Source organism: Trichoplusia ni, chromosome 5, assembly GCF_003590095.1.
Source record: "Trichoplusia ni isolate ovarian cell line Hi5 chromosome 5, tn1, whole genome shotgun sequence".
Taxonomy (NCBI): domain Eukaryota; kingdom Metazoa; phylum Arthropoda; class Insecta; order Lepidoptera; family Noctuidae; genus Trichoplusia; species Trichoplusia ni.
In genome coordinates this window covers 15,973,260-15,991,620 of record NC_039482.1, presented here as the reverse complement: position 1 = coordinate 15,991,620, position 18,361 = coordinate 15,973,260, and the positions used below count along the sequence as shown (strand labels likewise).

Below are 18,361 nucleotides of genomic sequence, written 5' to 3'. Positions count from 1 at the left end.
ATGGGTGGAAAAACCAGTCAAGATGATAAGTTGCAGACGCGGTGGCCCTTCACAAATAATCCAATTAAGAAACAGTATTAAAAGGTGTTGAAGTAGTTAAGATGCAGATAATTTTGTGAAGGTGCCAAGAATATAAGACGTGTCTTAGTTTTATGCCATTTCTGTTTTTCCCACCTTACGTATCATTCTTTGAAGCTATCTTCGTTTCTTACAGTGATATTATTTGACCCTAGACTTTTGTTGCGTAACTTTAAAGCCATTTAAGCCATGACATAAATTTGGTTTAAGCTATACAGATATACTCTCCTAAATAGTTGCCCAAGAAGGAATTATCATCATCTTTAGATATTTTTAACAGTCTCACTATGACTCCCACCTATCCAACGCCAGTATTTTATTTCTCTTCCTCAACTCTTATATACAAGGGGAAAAATATTAGTTTCCTGAATGGGGTTTAAGTCGGCAAAACTTTTTCCAGATAAACTTACCGATGGTACCGAAACGCAAACTGCCGAGTTGACGGTAACAGTACAGTCTGAGGTACCAACCACCGGGTACCTCCAACCCAATGACCGATGAAATTGTCAAGTCCGATAATGCCAAAGATGGCGATCAGGTAGCCAAAGATAACGCCGATAACGAAACGAAAGGAACTAAAGATAAAGATACAAAACCAAGAACAGTGTCGTTTAATAGAGACGTACACGTTAAAAGATTCGGTGAGTCAAATATCGATAAAGCTATACGTAACTGGCGCGGCTCTATAGCTCACAATAGAGGGGATCTGTCGATAACATACTAATTTTCATGTTTGTCGGTGTGACGAATGTAAATGTGAATAACATAATAACTGATTCACCTTCAAACTAATAAGTTGAGATTAATAAGACTAATTTTATGTTTCCTATTTTTTTGTATTTCTTCCGTTGCAGCTTTTTGAGTATTTATTTATGAATCGCCTTGGGCTGTGTTTTCTACAGTAAACGTTTGTTATAAATGCGAGTTTAATATTCTTATCTCATTGTAGTTATTGATTCTATAATGTGCTCTTCGCTTGTTTGTCCAGGCGTAACGTAATCAATGAGTTTACGATTATTATGCATTACATTATATGCTAATGCCTTGAGTACATTAGTATCTATGCATAGCCGCTCACTTACAATCAGACCTATTTGCCTGTTGTCTGTTGCCTTCATTATCTTTGTTCTATTATCTTTCTGTGCTGTAGATCGGATTATTGTTTATAGACCAACCGTATAAATAAACACTTTATAAACAAACTTTATACGAATGACTTTTTGCTCTTTTTTCGTGTTGCTATGTTAAAAATTTATAGATTTTCATGAAGTGGATAATGAGAGCGAAATTTTTTGCACGAAGAGCCACGTATTATAGGTAATCACGCTGAGCCCAGAGAGAACGACGTGTCATAGATTCGATCCTGGCGTAGGAGAGGCACTCCTCTGATCCACGACCGATTGTGCTGAGTCTGGATATCACGTAACTTGAATTTATGTGACGCTCCTCCTCCTTAGTACAGGAGTCAAGAACAAAGCAATCGTACACCAATTACACAAAAGCCTAGATATCTTTTTCTAAAAAAATCTGAAAGAAGCTGAATTCTTCCACCAAGCTTTTGTAGAATCATTATTAAACAAACATTAAAATGACTTAAACAAAAATTAAAATGACACCAATAGCCAACATAATGATCACAATTAACAAGACGCGACAGAAACGAGGTCGCATGCAAAGTGATTTAATCATAATTATCAATAATTGAGCGAATCCAATTATAATGGGCTTCTTTGTTAATATGATGATGAAGCTCTTCCAAATTTACGTAAAATGGAGACGAAAGTGTAAACGCGTAATTATTTAATTCATCAACCTTTGATTTGTACCGTTTTTTTTATTAATTTAATTATTTTTGATGGACATGAATTGTTAATTTACACAATTTCCAGAATTGATTTTGATTACAGACAGATGTCTTTCAACAGGTGTTACATTTGTAGTTATGTTTCAAATATCTCTGCAAGTAAAGTTCGTCCAAAAAGGTTTTTGTCAGCTGATTATCCCTACTAATATTGAATATGCGAAAGTAACTCTGTCTGTCTGTCTGTCTGGTACGCGTCTAAACCACCGAACTGATTTCTAATGAAATTTAGTACAGAGATAGAGTTGACCTTAAGAAAGAACATAGGATAGTTTTTATCCCGGACTTTTGAAGAGTTCTCCTGGAAACGCGATATAACCGACCTCGACGCGGACGAAGCCGCGGGCGAAAAGCTAGATTAATTATATTAAAGTAAACAATATTAAATGATGTAACGGTTTACTCACGCGTATTTATCGGGGTAGCCCGACTAGTTTCGGACCCAACCGGAGTCCTTAATCATGAGCAGACGCGGCGGGATCGCGAGTCGAACTGATAATGAATCAGTCTCACGATAGTTATTATAAAAGTAAACAATAGTACCTACATGAAAAGTAAAGTACGCATTTCTTTCTTCTTCTCCCTATTTCTGCCTGAAAACAATAGTCATGCTTTACGTTCTCAAAGTGAAAGCTCAATAATTACATATACAGGCTGTTCATTAATGTATCGTTTAACAAATCTTAGTGATAATCATCTCTAGTAAATAATAAACGTGTAGTTAACAACTAATATTATAAAGTTAGCGTGTTTATACTTTAGCCTTGACCGCAACGGGTCGCTGTAACCATTAACAATATTTATGGTTTATTTCGCGTTAATCCTTGTTTGCGTTGTAAATGTTAGAATTTTTGGTCGTAATGTGGATAAAATTATGAGCAAAATAGGCATTTATAAGCGACTTTTAAAATGGCTTGTTAACTTAATTATAGTGGATAATACGAGCAGAAACCACAACTAAAATATAAATAGTTGTACCTAGAAGTGTTTTTGTCTAAGTATTTCGAAAAAAAAAAATTATCCTCCAGGCTGACGAATCGTGTATGAAGGATTGTAACTCATTGCCATACACCGACACGAACACGCAGATGACGTAGCACGGCGGTTCTGGTTTAGTCAGTAAGGGTCTGATATTACTCGTTCCTCCCCGAGGGACACCCGTCCATGAGGATTCCCACGCCTTAACAAAAAAAATGGCTGACGAATCGTTGAATTAAAAAAGTTTGTTTAGACTGGACGTGGAAGATAAAGAACCGCGTGCTGTGGTCTCTAATATTAAGCCTATTTTCAGAGGAGGACTGTAATAGACTTGGCTTATTGAAAAGAGTATTTGACTTTGACTACAATAGTCCAAGGAGTCCGTCATACATTATGGCTACATATTGCACTCATCACTAGTTTCTCATTTGTATTTAATAAACGCAATACTTTCAGCATCACAATCATGATATTACAGGTAATAGATCCTATGTATAGCGAGTATATCTAAGTGACGTCACCGGTCAAGGCTCGCGTTGTCAATTGACATCTGTGCCCAACAATCTTTAGGAATGCCGTCTGAATACTGATCTGTGCTTAGCTTATCGTACACAGCGTTTACTAATGGTCCTAGGTCCTATTGTTTAACTTATATCTTAAGTATTATTTGATAGAGAATTCGGAATTAGTAATTATTAAGATACTGTTACGACGATGCAGATAAAAATCTAAAGAGTGATCGTTTGCATGGTTATCATAAGCCTCTAGATCATAAAATCAATTTAAACATTGATATTCTAGTGGTATAACAGGCATTCCAAAGAAAACTTTTTGAAACACAAATAAAAACTAACACTACAAAATACTGTGGTTTAAATGATAAGGTTAACACAGACATACATAACATTTTAATGTAATTATCAATGTAAACATTTAACCAAACGTTACAACATAATTTGAATGCTGAGTGACAAGTACAATAATATAACGTCCACAAAAACTACGAACATTACTGTTTCGATGTTAATCGCAGGGACCGGACAACCCCACTTTAGAGTTAAGCCGTTTGACAGGGTAACCCGTACACGGGGTAACTCATATCGCAGTGTTACCTTTTGTTCGAGTTACATCCTCGAAACCCAGCGAAATGGTTAACACCTTCATTATGGTAACCACGTGAAGGGGTTAACCCCTTCAATAACTTAACCCATTGAAGTGGTTACCTTCACGAAAGGCTTTTATTCGTGTTACCCTGAATTACCCACTAAACTTGAGCTGCATACTTGCACCCTAGCGGCCCCTCATTGCTTTACTAAGACTACGGCTGATTTTCTTCTATCGCCGACGCGTCGCGCCTCTCGGACAAACTACCTACGCGCGAAACGTCATATAGGTAACTAGCTGTTGCCCGCGACTTCGTCCGCGTGGTTAGAAGATATAAGTTAGGAATTTTTGAACGAAAGCCCTCGAAGATTAATATTTTTCCCCGTATTTGCCACATTTTCCATTAAGTCTTCGCTCCTATTAGTTGCAGCGTAATTTTATATACCTAGCCTAAAACCTTCCTCGATTATTGGTCTATTGAACACAAAATGAGATCAAATTTTTTAGATGAAATTATTTATAATAATTAAAAAAAAAATCGAATACAAGTTTTTTTTTCATTTTTTGCATTTTCTGAGAAGATTTGACGGGTGAATTTTCGATTGAAAATTAGAGTGTTTTTTATATTAATTCAAAATAAGGTGAAAAAATTAATATTTTTAATCAAATAAATTACAGCGTATTTGGGACACAAAAAAGTAAGTTTTCACCAAATTTCGTTACAAAAATAAATTTTGGTAAAAGATAAAAATAAAAAACCACAATCTTGGTTTTTTAGATTTTTCACATAAATGTTGACGTTATGTGAAAAAAATGTAAACACAAAAGTTTTAGATCTTTTTCTTTTAGAACTTTGCCATTTGACTTTTTTCGATACGAATTTTAGTTTTGCCGGAAATTGATAAAAACCGTTTTTTACTCTTCAAACGTCACTCCCACCCCCTTCCCGACCTCAGATCACCCGTAAATTATTTTTCCTTTCATTTTTATAATATTCCCCTCCTTTTCTAATGGGTTTCATCCTACTATTTTTTAATTTGGTTTTAAAAATTATCGACCCTGGTCTACAAGTATAGACACGAAAAATATATATCACAACGTTTGAAAAGTGCGACAAGCAAAATTAAACTGTAAGATCATATCTACAATGATTTTTATTCCATGTTTACAAGTCGCTCGGTAAATGCAACAATGGCGCCGCTGGGCGGTAAGATGTCACGTGCGCTCGTGGTTATACTATTTTCAAACTAATGTCTATGATAAAGAGTGCATATTGCATTGTCTTAGGTTGGAGTGGGTTACCCTGTTACAGTGTTACAGGGTAGTAAAGGGTAACCTGTTCAGAACAGGGTTCCAGTAACCCGTTCGAAGGTGTAACATATGTCATAGGGTTTTTTCTTGAAGCGCTTAAAAAAACCCCTTCAAAAACCCTTTCAATGAGTATCCGGCCGGTCCCTGGTTAATCGTCACAAAAACAACTGCTCTTGACAAGTGAGCATCATTGTTTAAGAGATCGCTCTATCATGATAAGAGCCAAGTCCGTGGTGTTCGTGGTAGCATTACAAATTAATTATACCTGTACATATATTAAAAGGAGGTAAAGTTTATGAGTTTGTGTATTTTTAGAGAGAAATAATAGAATGCATTGGACCGATTTTGTTATTCTTTACCAATAGTAAACCGTGTTATTATAAAAACACGAGCCTATAATTATTAAACTGCTAGACATCGTCCTCTTCCTACATAGGGAATTTTGAACATACATCATAAAAATACTACAGTGCGAAAAACACAAAAGATTTTCTACAACGTTTACACAAATAAATATATTTATTTAACAGATACTGGTTGGATTCTTGGTTTACCTATGTATTTTTTGTATCAAAACACGAATACGAATTATTATAATCGCAAAACTTCAATAAATATGATCTCCAAAGAAGCCATTAACAAATTCTAACAGTCACGTGCCCTTGCATGTTACACAAGGTTTAACATATTCCTCGAATCACTTATATCCTTACAATGTCCTTAGCGACCACTTCACCGATCGCAGCAGTATTACGTCACTGAATTCCCCGTAAACACCGCATCGACTACAAAGGACATGACTTAATGGATTAATGATCATGTCATCAGACAACCATCTCTTAAAGTAAGACAACTGAAGATGTGAGAGTGACAGCGCGCTACTAGTGTAGAGTGGTGTCTCTGTTCTACAGGGATAAGTGTATACATATTTTGAAGAGGCCTTTATGTTTTTAATGTCGTCTGATATCTTGCGTTTTTACGTATTTGCTGTGGATACTATACTTGATATTAGATTGTGTAATCTTAAGTATTAAAAAAATTATACGTTTACTCTATTTCTAAATGCGAATTGTAGGTAAAGTTCGTAATTAAAAAAGAGTTAGGGCGTTAAAAAGGCGACATGGCCTCCATCCCTGCCCATCATTGCGACTCCTAGAAACCAGGATCGACAATAATAACAAACGATACCTACATAATACTTAGTTTAAGCTCAGTCTGTCCCGAGGAAACAATTCTTATGACATTTATATAAACAAATGTCTATAAGCAGTACGCACACTGGCACACAGCTCTCGAAATTTTCTTCAAGGATTCGTTTAAAATTAATCTTATTGCCGAATCCTTTAGAATAATAAAATTAACTTTGAAAGTCCCAGTTATTTTTTGCGCTAGCCTCGTTAGAAAGATGCTAATCTCTTAAGTCCGCATTGTCGATGGTATAAAAACTTAAATACGTACGGTAGCTGTTGGTAGGTTCTCAAGATAATCATTCGTTACTCTTTTTTGTGTATCAGGCAGGATGTTCCAATAATTTATTTGATCCTGTTACACAGGATGTTGTGATGATGTTTTTTAAAAATACTAATGGGAAATTATTAGGTACAGAAACACTGCTGCTTCATGCCATATTTCTTAAAGACCAACTCTAGAACTAAGGAATTCAATGCTTGTCTCAGGGGTTTCACAAACAATAAAGTCTCATGCACAAAGACACCCATACTTACAACAAGAGTTTTGCATTTATGTGATCCATCTCACAGAAATGCTTCTGCTACTCAGGGCGCGGACTCGCGACTTATCGTGCTTAGTGAATTAGTCGTGGTAACCTATATTCGGCTAGCCGTGCAACCAAGTTATTAAGATGAACATACTTTTCTTTTCGATAGATTTAAATTTAACAATCCATGATTCCTGTGTGTAGATCACAGCTGTGACACTAGTTCTATTTGATTATAACATCAACGACAGCAAACCAGCTGTAAATCAGAATAGAATCAATTGCAAAACATCGCAAACATTCAAAAACTTCTCAAAATTAATATCAATTAGTACCAATAAAACTTTGTATTGAGCAAGTAAGCTACAACCAAACTGCATCCGCACAAAACAATAGTAAAAGTTCCCCTCTCTGCCCGCTGGCTACTCCGACCGGTTGTTACGTAACATTACATCACTACATTCTTACATACGTTAATGTAAGCACAGATGCCCTACCAAAACTTCTTAAAGTAACTCTTTCGATTGAGGAACAGAGATAGCGCTCTACAAAATGTAATACACTGTCCCGCATCCACTAATGCAGCTGTCTTTCTTAAAGAACTGGTGGTACGTTATAAGGGTTAGAAAGACAGTCGAGTGCCAATTGTTTTATTGGCCATAAACAATATGATTGGTGAACGTCGATTTGATTTTATGTGAAGCAGTTACTACTAATTTTATAGCAATTGGCATTTATCTAACAAGCTCTGAATTTAATTGGCCTGCAATATCTTACATAAATGAAAATAAATACTGAATATGTTCGTTGCTTTGCTAAGCATCATGCGTCATCTTGTGTTTTCCTAACTACTTTAAGGTCGGCTTCCAGTTTTACCGGAGGCAGCTAAGTGTCAATGTTTTACAAAGAGCTACTGCTTATCTGACCTCCTCAACCCAGTCACGTGAGCAACACTACAATACCTCTTTGCAAGACTGGCTGCTAGACATTCTAGCTTCTACCTACCTTTACGACTGTCATACTTGACAATATAACATTCGGACACCGAAAATTTAAAGTGACTTCCGAAACACTCCTTATAATATAGATGGTCCTATACTTGAAAAGCTTTACCTGTGATCGATTAACTTGTGTAGATTAATTTACTCTACTTTTATAAGACACACGTATTTTGAAAAAGTGCATGCTAATATTCCAACATACCCTTGACTTAGCAGTCCAGTATACTCCTAGGCTTTTTTGATAGTAACTGTCGTGAGAATGATTCATTATTAAATGATGTAACGGTTTACTCACGCGTATTTATCGACTCGCGATCCCGCCGCGTCTGCTCATGATTAAGGACTCCGGTTGGGTCCGAAACTAGTCGGGCTACCCCGATAAATACGCGTGAGTAAACCGTTATATCATTTAATACTCCTAGGCTATCCCTACAACTTTCGCTAGTGAAATGTAAATACTTAATATTAAACCTTATTACAGGACACTAGGATAGAAGGATAGATACAAATTATCCAATCAGAGTCATATATATTATGTAATATGGATTCTCGTCGTGTTTTTAACGCAACTCATCATAAATCATAACACGTAGCAATCATCTCACGAATCGCTGTTTGTTAATTGGATTCTAGTAATTTATTATACCTAGTTATATTTATATCATAGTTTTTAACTATGCCATTAATACTGGCGCCAATCTCCGCTCATCTTCAGTTAAAATATGTGTATTTATGTCTCAGCTCAGTTCGGTTCCTTTCTAAGAAATTAACTCATATTCTTTTACTAGATAAATGCATATAATATTGACATTTAAGAAATATTAAACTGTACTACTTTGTAATTACTGTTCTAATTTTCAAATGGTTACACAATAATGACATTTCGAAATTGCTAAATTGCCTTGACTTATTACTGCTAAAGCTTATTTCAGTGGACCCATAGTTGTACCCTGAGGCACCCATTTCTGTATTACTTTGGGGGCGGGACAACCGCAATCTGGCGCTACCCAGACGATCCAAAAATGGCGACTGATGACGATATGAGACGTATAAAGACAGTTTCTGAGCTGGCATTGACCTGAACGGGGCCGCCTTTTGTGGTCATCCATTACGAAAGCCACTGAGAAAACAATTTCAATAAAATGTTAATGGTATGGCCAATTTTTATAACTAATCACTACTCTTATTTATCTTGAATGGTTTGATTACAAATGTGTCTGAGATGAAGTTGTTTTGACAAATGTGTTCTTTATCGATGTTTTCAAGTGTTTGCGTCGGTATGTAAGAGCGAGTGGGCGACCGCCTGCCAACCTGTCACTGTTGCGCTTATTACAATCTTTAGACTTAACGTTTAATGGCTTTATGTGGGCTTAAGCGATGCCTTCGCATTTCTGATTGCCTTGTAAATAACGAACGGACATATAAATATTACAAATCAGCTCTCTTGTACGGTCGGTAAAACAACAAACCTCTTTATAGTTAACAGTTTGCTCTTTATAACTAACTTTGCAAGTCTAAATTTGATCTCAAGAATAGCTGATCGCAAACTACTTAATTATAGACCTTGCATGCCTGACTTATTGCCATAACCCTTGTTATCATTTCAGTCCTCGTAACAATTATAACTAATACTCCCTATGGGATGTCGCAGCAAACCATCATTGAGTTCAACGTCAGAAGCCTTTCATCTATTAGTATCAGGAACAATTTTCACACAGACCCAGCCGTGGGCGGAAACTAGTCTAATACAAATAGATAAACTGCATTCATCCGCAAATATCGCGCAATGACCTTAAGAACTGGTTCGGAATCGATCCTAAACAGACAATGTACATTGTTTCCATTTAAACGAAGTGTGCATGCAAGAGTGTGTATACTTGGCATTGGTCTACTTAATTATTTCCTTAGGGTACCGTAAACTTTTCTTAAAATTTGTGACCTTAAAATGTTCAAAATTATTATGACTTAGAATAACTATTTATACAACAAGAAGTCACCCACAGTCTAAATAATTGAAAATACTTCTTAGTAACTACTTTGGGCAAGACACGATCGTAAAATATCGCGATGATTAAGATTAAGAGAAACATTTTCTTTACATGCTTATACTTAAAACATCATCCTTAGCTTTAATCTGTATCAGTCTTATTCAAAGTCAAACAAATTTAATTTAATTTTATTTAATATTAAATACACGTTGCTACGCACTTCCAATCCTAGATGGATGGCTGTCCAGAAGAATTGGTGCAACAAACATCAGTTTTACTAATACAAGATCCTGCTCCAGCTTACACCCATATCTAAATACCTGCATGTACAAGTACTACGTCTCAACCAACCTACATTCCCGCCAATTTTTTGTGTCCAAACTCGTCCACGCAGAACGGAAGCTCCCAAGGCTCACTACCCACTAATAACAGTCTTTGTGTTACTCCTAAACGAACGTCAGTTAGCACCTAGTGTGCGCTAAACGTAAGGAAATCAGAAGGAAACTGCGACCTTGATACCCGATAACGTCTTTATGGTGATTGAATCTTGTTTGTTATAAAGAAAATTATTATTGTTAATAGGTAGATTTTTGTTTGTGTGAGTGAGATCTTGGATGACTTGTCTACTGATGAATGAAATTCAATAAGCCAATCTTATACCATCAGGCATTACGAAAAGGTAAATAAATCTCAAGCGACGCCGAATAATATAAATATAATTTCAAAATATAATCTCTATACCTATACAGAAGAAGGGTATGAAACTTGGCTAATAAATCCAGTTGTACTGACTGAATAAGGAAATAGTCAAGTTCTTAGATCAACACATAAGACCATCACATATAAAGAAACACACAGCTTCTAATATCTTGATGAAAATTGAGATATATCAGCAACACGCAATATCTTAGTAATGAATCTAATTGATTCAAATTCACGTACCACACTTAGAACAGCCAAATCAAATGTATTACGAGTAAGTACGTGTTTTAATTTCATTTGTTCAAGTAAATCCAAGGACACTGACTCATCATTTTCGCTAGCTTTTGTTTAAGCAGCCATCTTGGATGTGTGTCGTCACGGTTCAAACGTCTCGAGAGAAATTTAAACGACTTCCCTTACAAGATGTTTATCATCACACGTATGTTCAAAGAAGAAGCTTGGTACTTAACAATGTTAGATACTTCCTGGTATTTTTGTGAGGAATGAATGAATGAGAATGTTGGATTTGAAATTTGAGTCATAAACTTGTGGTTTAGTACTCTTGATGGTATTGCTTTAGATAAGGATATGATAGGAGAGGTAGATTTGATCTTGGAAGAAGGAAAAATATTTTTCTTACATTTTGGTTCAAGATTCTGGGTAACCCCAGTTGTGGTTTTCTACTAAGCATAAGCCCAAATTCTTCCACTATTCCGAAGCCTTTGCAACCTAGAATCAAACCCAAAAATATTTAACATTTTATTTTACTGTCAAATTGCTTTATGCGAGAGCTAATTACATTAGATTGGTCTGATCAATCAGTAAAGTGATCAATTACTTATATACACGAAAGTAATGCAGATTGATTTACCCTAGAATTTCAATTGCCATCTAAATGCCCAAGAATAGCCGCAGTTAATTCCAAAAAGGTTATTGAAGGTCAGAAGCAAAACTCTGCAATTAAGGAGATATTATGATCATAGAAATTCGTCGAACATTTAAAGCTCTTTTCAATGGGAATTTATCGGATTATCCACTATCAAGGATGCCTATCTATCATCAACTAATCAATCACAAACAGAGTACAAAAACGACACCCAAAAAAACGAATGAATCATGTATGTGTATAATTGAATTATAATATCTTTAAAGAAGAATATCAGCAATTTTATATTTAACTTACGTATGTCAAATAGATACTAGCTGCTCGCAGCCTTACCCACCCGAAAAAAATTACCTATTAGAGACAGTCGACAATTTCATACTTAGTTTATTTTCATTGTCATACGAAAATACGCTTAAATTTTTACCTGTAAAACATATGCAGACAAAGTAAATAAAGTTCTTCCGTCTGATCTTATTCAAACCAATAATAACCAAATAAGTAAATATTCTCGTGACGTGTCTGTATGTTCACATGTGCTGGGTAAGCAACCGTCTCGTAAAGTCACAAGGTCACCATTGACAAGTATGACGAAGATGAATATCGCAATTCAATTGTAGTAAATAGTAACTCTTGTTGATACTTACAAACTGAATGAACATCATCATCAGCTCTTATAACCCCTCTGCACCGGCTACTACTTCTTTATTACGTGGGATTATGTGGTCCAATTTGTTTGGACCTGTACCATGTCTTAGAACAGATCAAAAACGTTATCATTCTAGCGTGAGCATCCCCCGTTTCAACGTTTACTACGTTTACGGTACGCCAATTTTGCTCGACGTGTCAACAACGGCAAGCGTCTTTGTGATCCACGAATGCTTGTCCTGAGTCTGGAAGTCAAGGATTAAATTCATTCAAGATGAAGTAAAACAATAAATTGACATTGTTGAAGAGAGATACCACTATATTATGTTGTATACTGTGTCACACTTCCACAACTGCAATAATTTAACTGTAAGAAGTAGAAGTTCGGAATCAGCACGAGTCTTATAAGTTTCAGCAATTCAACCCAAAACCTTTTAGCTTTTGTACACAAACCCAGCTCCCGTCTGACCGATGTTTCTTTTCCACACTCAATACACTTTATTTTCTCCTACCTCTACATACCTCTTCCCAAAATAGTCTTGATAGTACATTTAAGATGCCGCTATACAAACACGTCTGTTTGTGTATAACTGTGAATACAACTCGACGCAAGGTTAATACGGATATATGATGATTCTATTGTGTTCTGTCAGTTACCAATATTTTCAAAACTTTGTTTGTTAAGCAAGATGAATTTGTACTCTTTAGCAGTTTTTTTTTAATTCTGGTTTGTAGATACATCTCTTCACGGAAATGAATGAAGGATGGTATCAGGAAGGTAATAACTAACGAAATAATATTCCATAGTAGGAGAAGTTTTTTTGTGACCAAATGTGGGACATTTATAGGCTGGTATTAAGAATGTAGGAAAGATAAAAAACACTCGTGAGGTATTGCAAGGCTAGGTTATATAATCTTGAGGTGTATTCAAAATACAATTTACGATAAAGGTAAAAGCACATTTACAACCTACATAATTTATAAGCTGATCCCATTCCAAATTAGTATATTTTCAATATTAATTGTAGCATTGCTGAGGTGACGACAAACGTTGCTATAATTATCATTCGAACATCCCATATATTACAGACACATCAAAAGCTCTAGACCACAACACAGAAACATCAAAATATAATTAAACCAATAGATTTCCTGCAAATTTCTCGAAAACATCTATCCCATTTGACGTATTTTGGGGTCAAATCTTAATTCACTGCTCAACTGCCGTTACAGAGATTAAATATTCACAAGATTACCATCGTCACACATTTAGTTAATAAACTGTCAAGTAACTGGTTAGACCACCAACGATTTTGGCTAAAATATCATCTGTTTGAGAACAATATAACAGTTCTGGTAAATGAGACAACAGTAGGTAATCCTCCGTATCTTTGGCACAGAAAACGAAGTTGCTGGTTTTAGAGGATCAAATGGGCTATCGACAATGCATTATATCCTCGTTGCCTAGTGGTTCTGTGTATGGATTTGTATGGTTAAGATGCAGGTATGATGCCAGCACTATCGAAGTGACTTCTAATTTATATGCAGTTCAAATGTTAAATCATCTTATTTAGAATATTCACAGATCATGTTTTGCCGATTTAACAGAAAATACAAAAAATGAAGATGGGTGTGGAGAAACGGTTGTTACTCATACCGTCCGGCTCGCACTTGACCGGTTATTCCATCAATATATTTTCTATGCTGTAAATGAAGCCAAACTAGGACGAATACAATAATAAATAACAATACATCATAGCACATAATTCTCCAAAGCACTTCAAATCATGGATATGCATATTTATGAGTTCCAAACACTCTTAAGTTATTCATAACATATATGCCGTTTAGATGAAGCTGTTCCTAGAAATAGACACTAATGTCATGCAAAATAGTTGTTAATCTCAACGATAGACTCGTAGTTACAAACGACGCAAACATAGGGCATACATGCCACTTGATTGGACAGGCTTCCTCAACTTGAACAGGCTCTTCCAAAGGCCAATTAGCAGATTGGTGCAAAGAGAACTGAAAGTCGTAAAAAAGAGGTGATATGAAGCAGTCCAAAAAGGCTTGATTCAACAGTAGAACAATGAAAACTAGAGCTAAACAAAATTTCTAAGTAATTTTATCCTTAACTCCATTCTGCAAAAACACATCGATTTTTTTTACTAAACCTTATACGAAGTTGTTGAAGCGCTAATGTGAATCGTCTGTTGCTGTGTGCAACTACCTGCCTAACACTTAGCAGATGAACCTCATAAACTGCAAAACAAACCAGCTTTCTAAATCCTTTCAAGTTATGATGACATTTTGCATCGAAAACTTATTAAAATCAAACATAAAATCGAATACAATAAAATTCGGAATAAAAACATTTATGTCGGCCTCATGCATACAATACAGGTTCAAAACCGTCGCAGGCGCATCAAGATCGTGACGTCACAGCCTCTGCGCTCACGCTTATTTTTAGCTGTGATATTTTCGTAAACAACTGTTCTGTTGTTCTTTTTTATTGTTCTTAAGTTACGCTTACATTTCGACAATTTCTTTACCTGGATATTGTCAATAAAGATTTCTGCAAAAATATATGTCCCAATATCCAGTTTCACGGAGAATTTTTATTGCATATATTATAATGAATAGTCGCAATCTATCAAGCTTCTGGTATAGAACGATCTGAAATATAAATACATCGATTCTTTGTCGCCTGTGGCGTAATGTCAAAATGTCACTTGAAATCTATCGGATCGTTTTAAATGAATGGCAGGACATTAGCCGTCAGTAAATCATTTGCTATTGTTAGTTTTTGCTGCAACCCGAGGTGATTAGCATGCGTAGGAGTCGAAATATAAGTTCTTTGCTCGATGAAGCCGTTACACATGACGCCACGGCTCCGATTACAGAAATGTAACGTCTGCAAAATACGTAAATGGTTGAAGTGAGTCTTAATGTTTAAACGATTGGTTCAGGATATTTTAAGATAAGGTAAACAACAACGTTTGGAATTGAGTTGAGGGGAAATGGATTTCAAAAGTCTATTTTGACTAGACCAGGATTTCTTTCTAACACACTCAATTTTATCTTCAAACTTACTACTATTTACCATAACGTTCTTTATTTTTAACCAAATTATATCTTATTAACAATTCATGCCAAGACTCTAAACCAACATAATATAACTGGACTGACAAGCTTCAAACCTGGTGCATGAAATACTACAGTTACTTATTACAAGAATTTAACAAACGATCAAAGAGATGATAGTACAAACTAACTTCATACTCATATCCTTTTCACAGATAAGCCGCGTGCTTCGCGGACCCCCTCGTCAGAACAGCCGTCACCGATCAGAAAGGAACCATTCACACATCTCTCTGAGAAGGAATTGATTGAAGAAGCGAACAAAGTCCGGGCGCAAGCCGAGGGCATCAGCTGCACCTCCAACAACCCGCCAGAGAAGTTCTTCTCACTACCGCACCGAAGGAAAAAAGACAACAGAATCGGAAGAAGGAACAGCGACGAAGGATCCCCAGCGAAAACTCCTCTCGGCAGGTCGACCAGTGATGTAAGCTCAAAGAAAAAGAAAGAACGCACATCACTTTCGACCTTATTCAGAAGAGCGCAGAGGAACAAAAGTCCAGACGCACCAGTAGCTGTCACCACTAAACCAGTTGCCATTGTTAAAAGAAGTAAAAGTGACGTCTCTGATTTGAAATCAAACACTAACTTAAATAGTACAAAACAAGACAAACCTGTTCGAAAACGATCCGGCAGTGAAACGGAAGAGTTCCTTAAATCACTAAGAAATAAGAAGAGTCAGCTGTCACCCATCATAGAAAGTTCGCCAAGAGAGGATTATTTTAAGAAAACGCCACCTCTCGATATATACCAGAAGCAGAAGTTAGCGGTAAGTAAGTCTGAAGATACGACAACATCGAACAGTAAAAAAATCAATCCTGTCGAAAAACCTCCCAGATATAAAACTCCAGATAAACCTGAGCCCAAACCACCAACTAGAACTAAAAGGGGTAAATCACAGGAAAAGGATAAAGAAAAGTCTCCACAAATAACGGAAACACCGAAACGAAAAACTGAAGTTAAGAAAACTGTACTGGTTGATGAAATCGATTCTGTTAAAAATAAAACTGTCAACTCAATCGAAGTTAAGGACAGAATAAAAGATAGCATCAAAAAAATCGAAGAAAACGTTTATGGTGATAAAGAAATGATACATAGCAGTCAACAACCGCCTGACAAGCCGCCTTTAACTAGAGGGCACACTGTCGACCATTTAGTGAGAATTATAAAGGAAGATCAACAAACTTCTACTCCTAAATCTCATATAATATCTCCAACTAACGGAACGAACTCGAGTCAGCCGTTCTCTTACATAAAACCAAGCGTGAGTCCTGACCCGAATTTGTTTGCGAGAAATACAAGTCCGGAGAGGGTACCTACCCCGGTCAACAAGATGGATAAAGGTGTGGTGTATGCTCACGTAGTAAGAGATCACGACTCAAATATCAACAGGATCAACAAACAGACTATTCACAAAACTTACTCGCCTTCGAGGGAGAAGTATGGAAACTTTTCAGATGAAGACGAAGGGTACGATGAAAAACATAAATTTAACAAAACTCGTATGTACGATTACGATTACAAAAACGATGGAAAAGATAATTTCAATAGCTACGAACCATACAATATAACAGACTCGCCGATCAGACCCAGATTCAGAGAGTACAAGTTGACCAACTTCGAAGACTTTGAACCTACGTACGCTAATGAATATTCACCAAAAGAAAAGTCTCCGGACCTAATAGACCAGTTCAGAGGTAGAGGCGATGGAATGGACACCAAGAAGAAACAGTTTGAACAAGAAACTACTAAAGTTGACTTGGATTTTAACGAACTAAGTCATAGACGACAACTTTTAGAATCACGATTAAATGCTCGTAGGCTTGATCGTGAGAGAAACGTTGAAGCGCCTATAACTAGATACTTAGCCGAAGATCCGATATACGAAGCAGAAAAACGCATGAAAGCTACGGAGAGGTATGTAAACGAAACAGTGCGATACTACCGGAATACTTTAGAGAGAGACGGCTTTGCCGAAAGCAGTGTGACAGAAGACTACAACAAATACGATTCAGACAACCATAAGGTCAAATACAACACTGAAAGCAGGACATTCCAAAAAGTGGGCAAAGGGGAAGTTGATAGACGTGAGTTTCTTGACAGATTGGAACCTCGATACAAGAGTAATGTCAAAAGCTTCCCTCCAGAACCTGAATATGAACCTCCGAGTCTAGACTCTAACACTGGCAAGCCCCTGCTCACTCCAGACGAATATAAAGAGAAAAAGTACAAAGTGAAGAAACAACTCGCCTCTAGTCATGATCTCATTCAATCTGGACAGAAATATAAAGGAAAGGACGAGTATTTTGGCAAAAGGAAAGGACATTACGCCTCTAACCCCGAAATTGCGCAAGAACGTGAAGAGGATTATGCAAATCTTCCAAAATACGCTGATTCTTATCACTCACTACGACGTGTTAAGAATAAAGACCGATACAAGGAAGAATTCGGTATGAGGCGTCATGATTCGGGTGACAGTCGTGAATATTATCGGTATGAAAGATCTCCACGTCGATACGACATTGACAATCGATTAGTTGATTCCGGTATTGAAAATGATTTCCGAAAAGACTCAAGTGGTGATATCCACAGGACACAACATATGAGAATCGAAAGCGATGATGACGTCAGAGACACTTCTCTCTTCTTGGCTAGCGAACGAAGGCATACAGAGGATAATTATCCTAGCGAACAGATTTATGCGAACGGAGACTATTTGGCAAAGTTCAAAGACTACAGGGATGATGGATATAGGAAGGAGTACACGGGGCGAGATAGAAGCGCTGATGACGGATCCAATTTTGAACCAAAACTTGACAGATACGAGAAAAGTCCTAGCAGACTTGATGATAAAATTAGTGCGAAACCGCCGAAGGCAAAGAAACTATCTGGACTTGAAAAGGTAAAAAAAATCACAAAGCACTTCTAAGCTACACTTATTGCAGTCAG

The 18,361-nt window shown here is 36.5% G+C and overlaps 1 protein-coding gene across 2 annotated transcripts in view; it reads left to right on the top strand.

Moving 5' to 3' along the window:
- LOC113493742 overlaps window positions 1-18,361 on the top strand; it is a 78,093-nt gene that overhangs the window by 47,177 nt on the left and 12,555 nt on the right. For both annotated transcript variants that reach the window (XM_026871736.1, XM_026871735.1), the window contains exons 3-4: window positions 479-719; window positions 15,574-18,314. In XM_026871736.1, coding sequence (XP_026727537.1) covers window positions 569-719; window positions 15,574-18,314 — 2,892 coding nt within the window. In that variant the 5' untranslated portion in view covers window positions 479-568. The remainder of the gene's footprint in view (window positions 1-478; window positions 720-15,573; window positions 18,315-18,361) is intronic.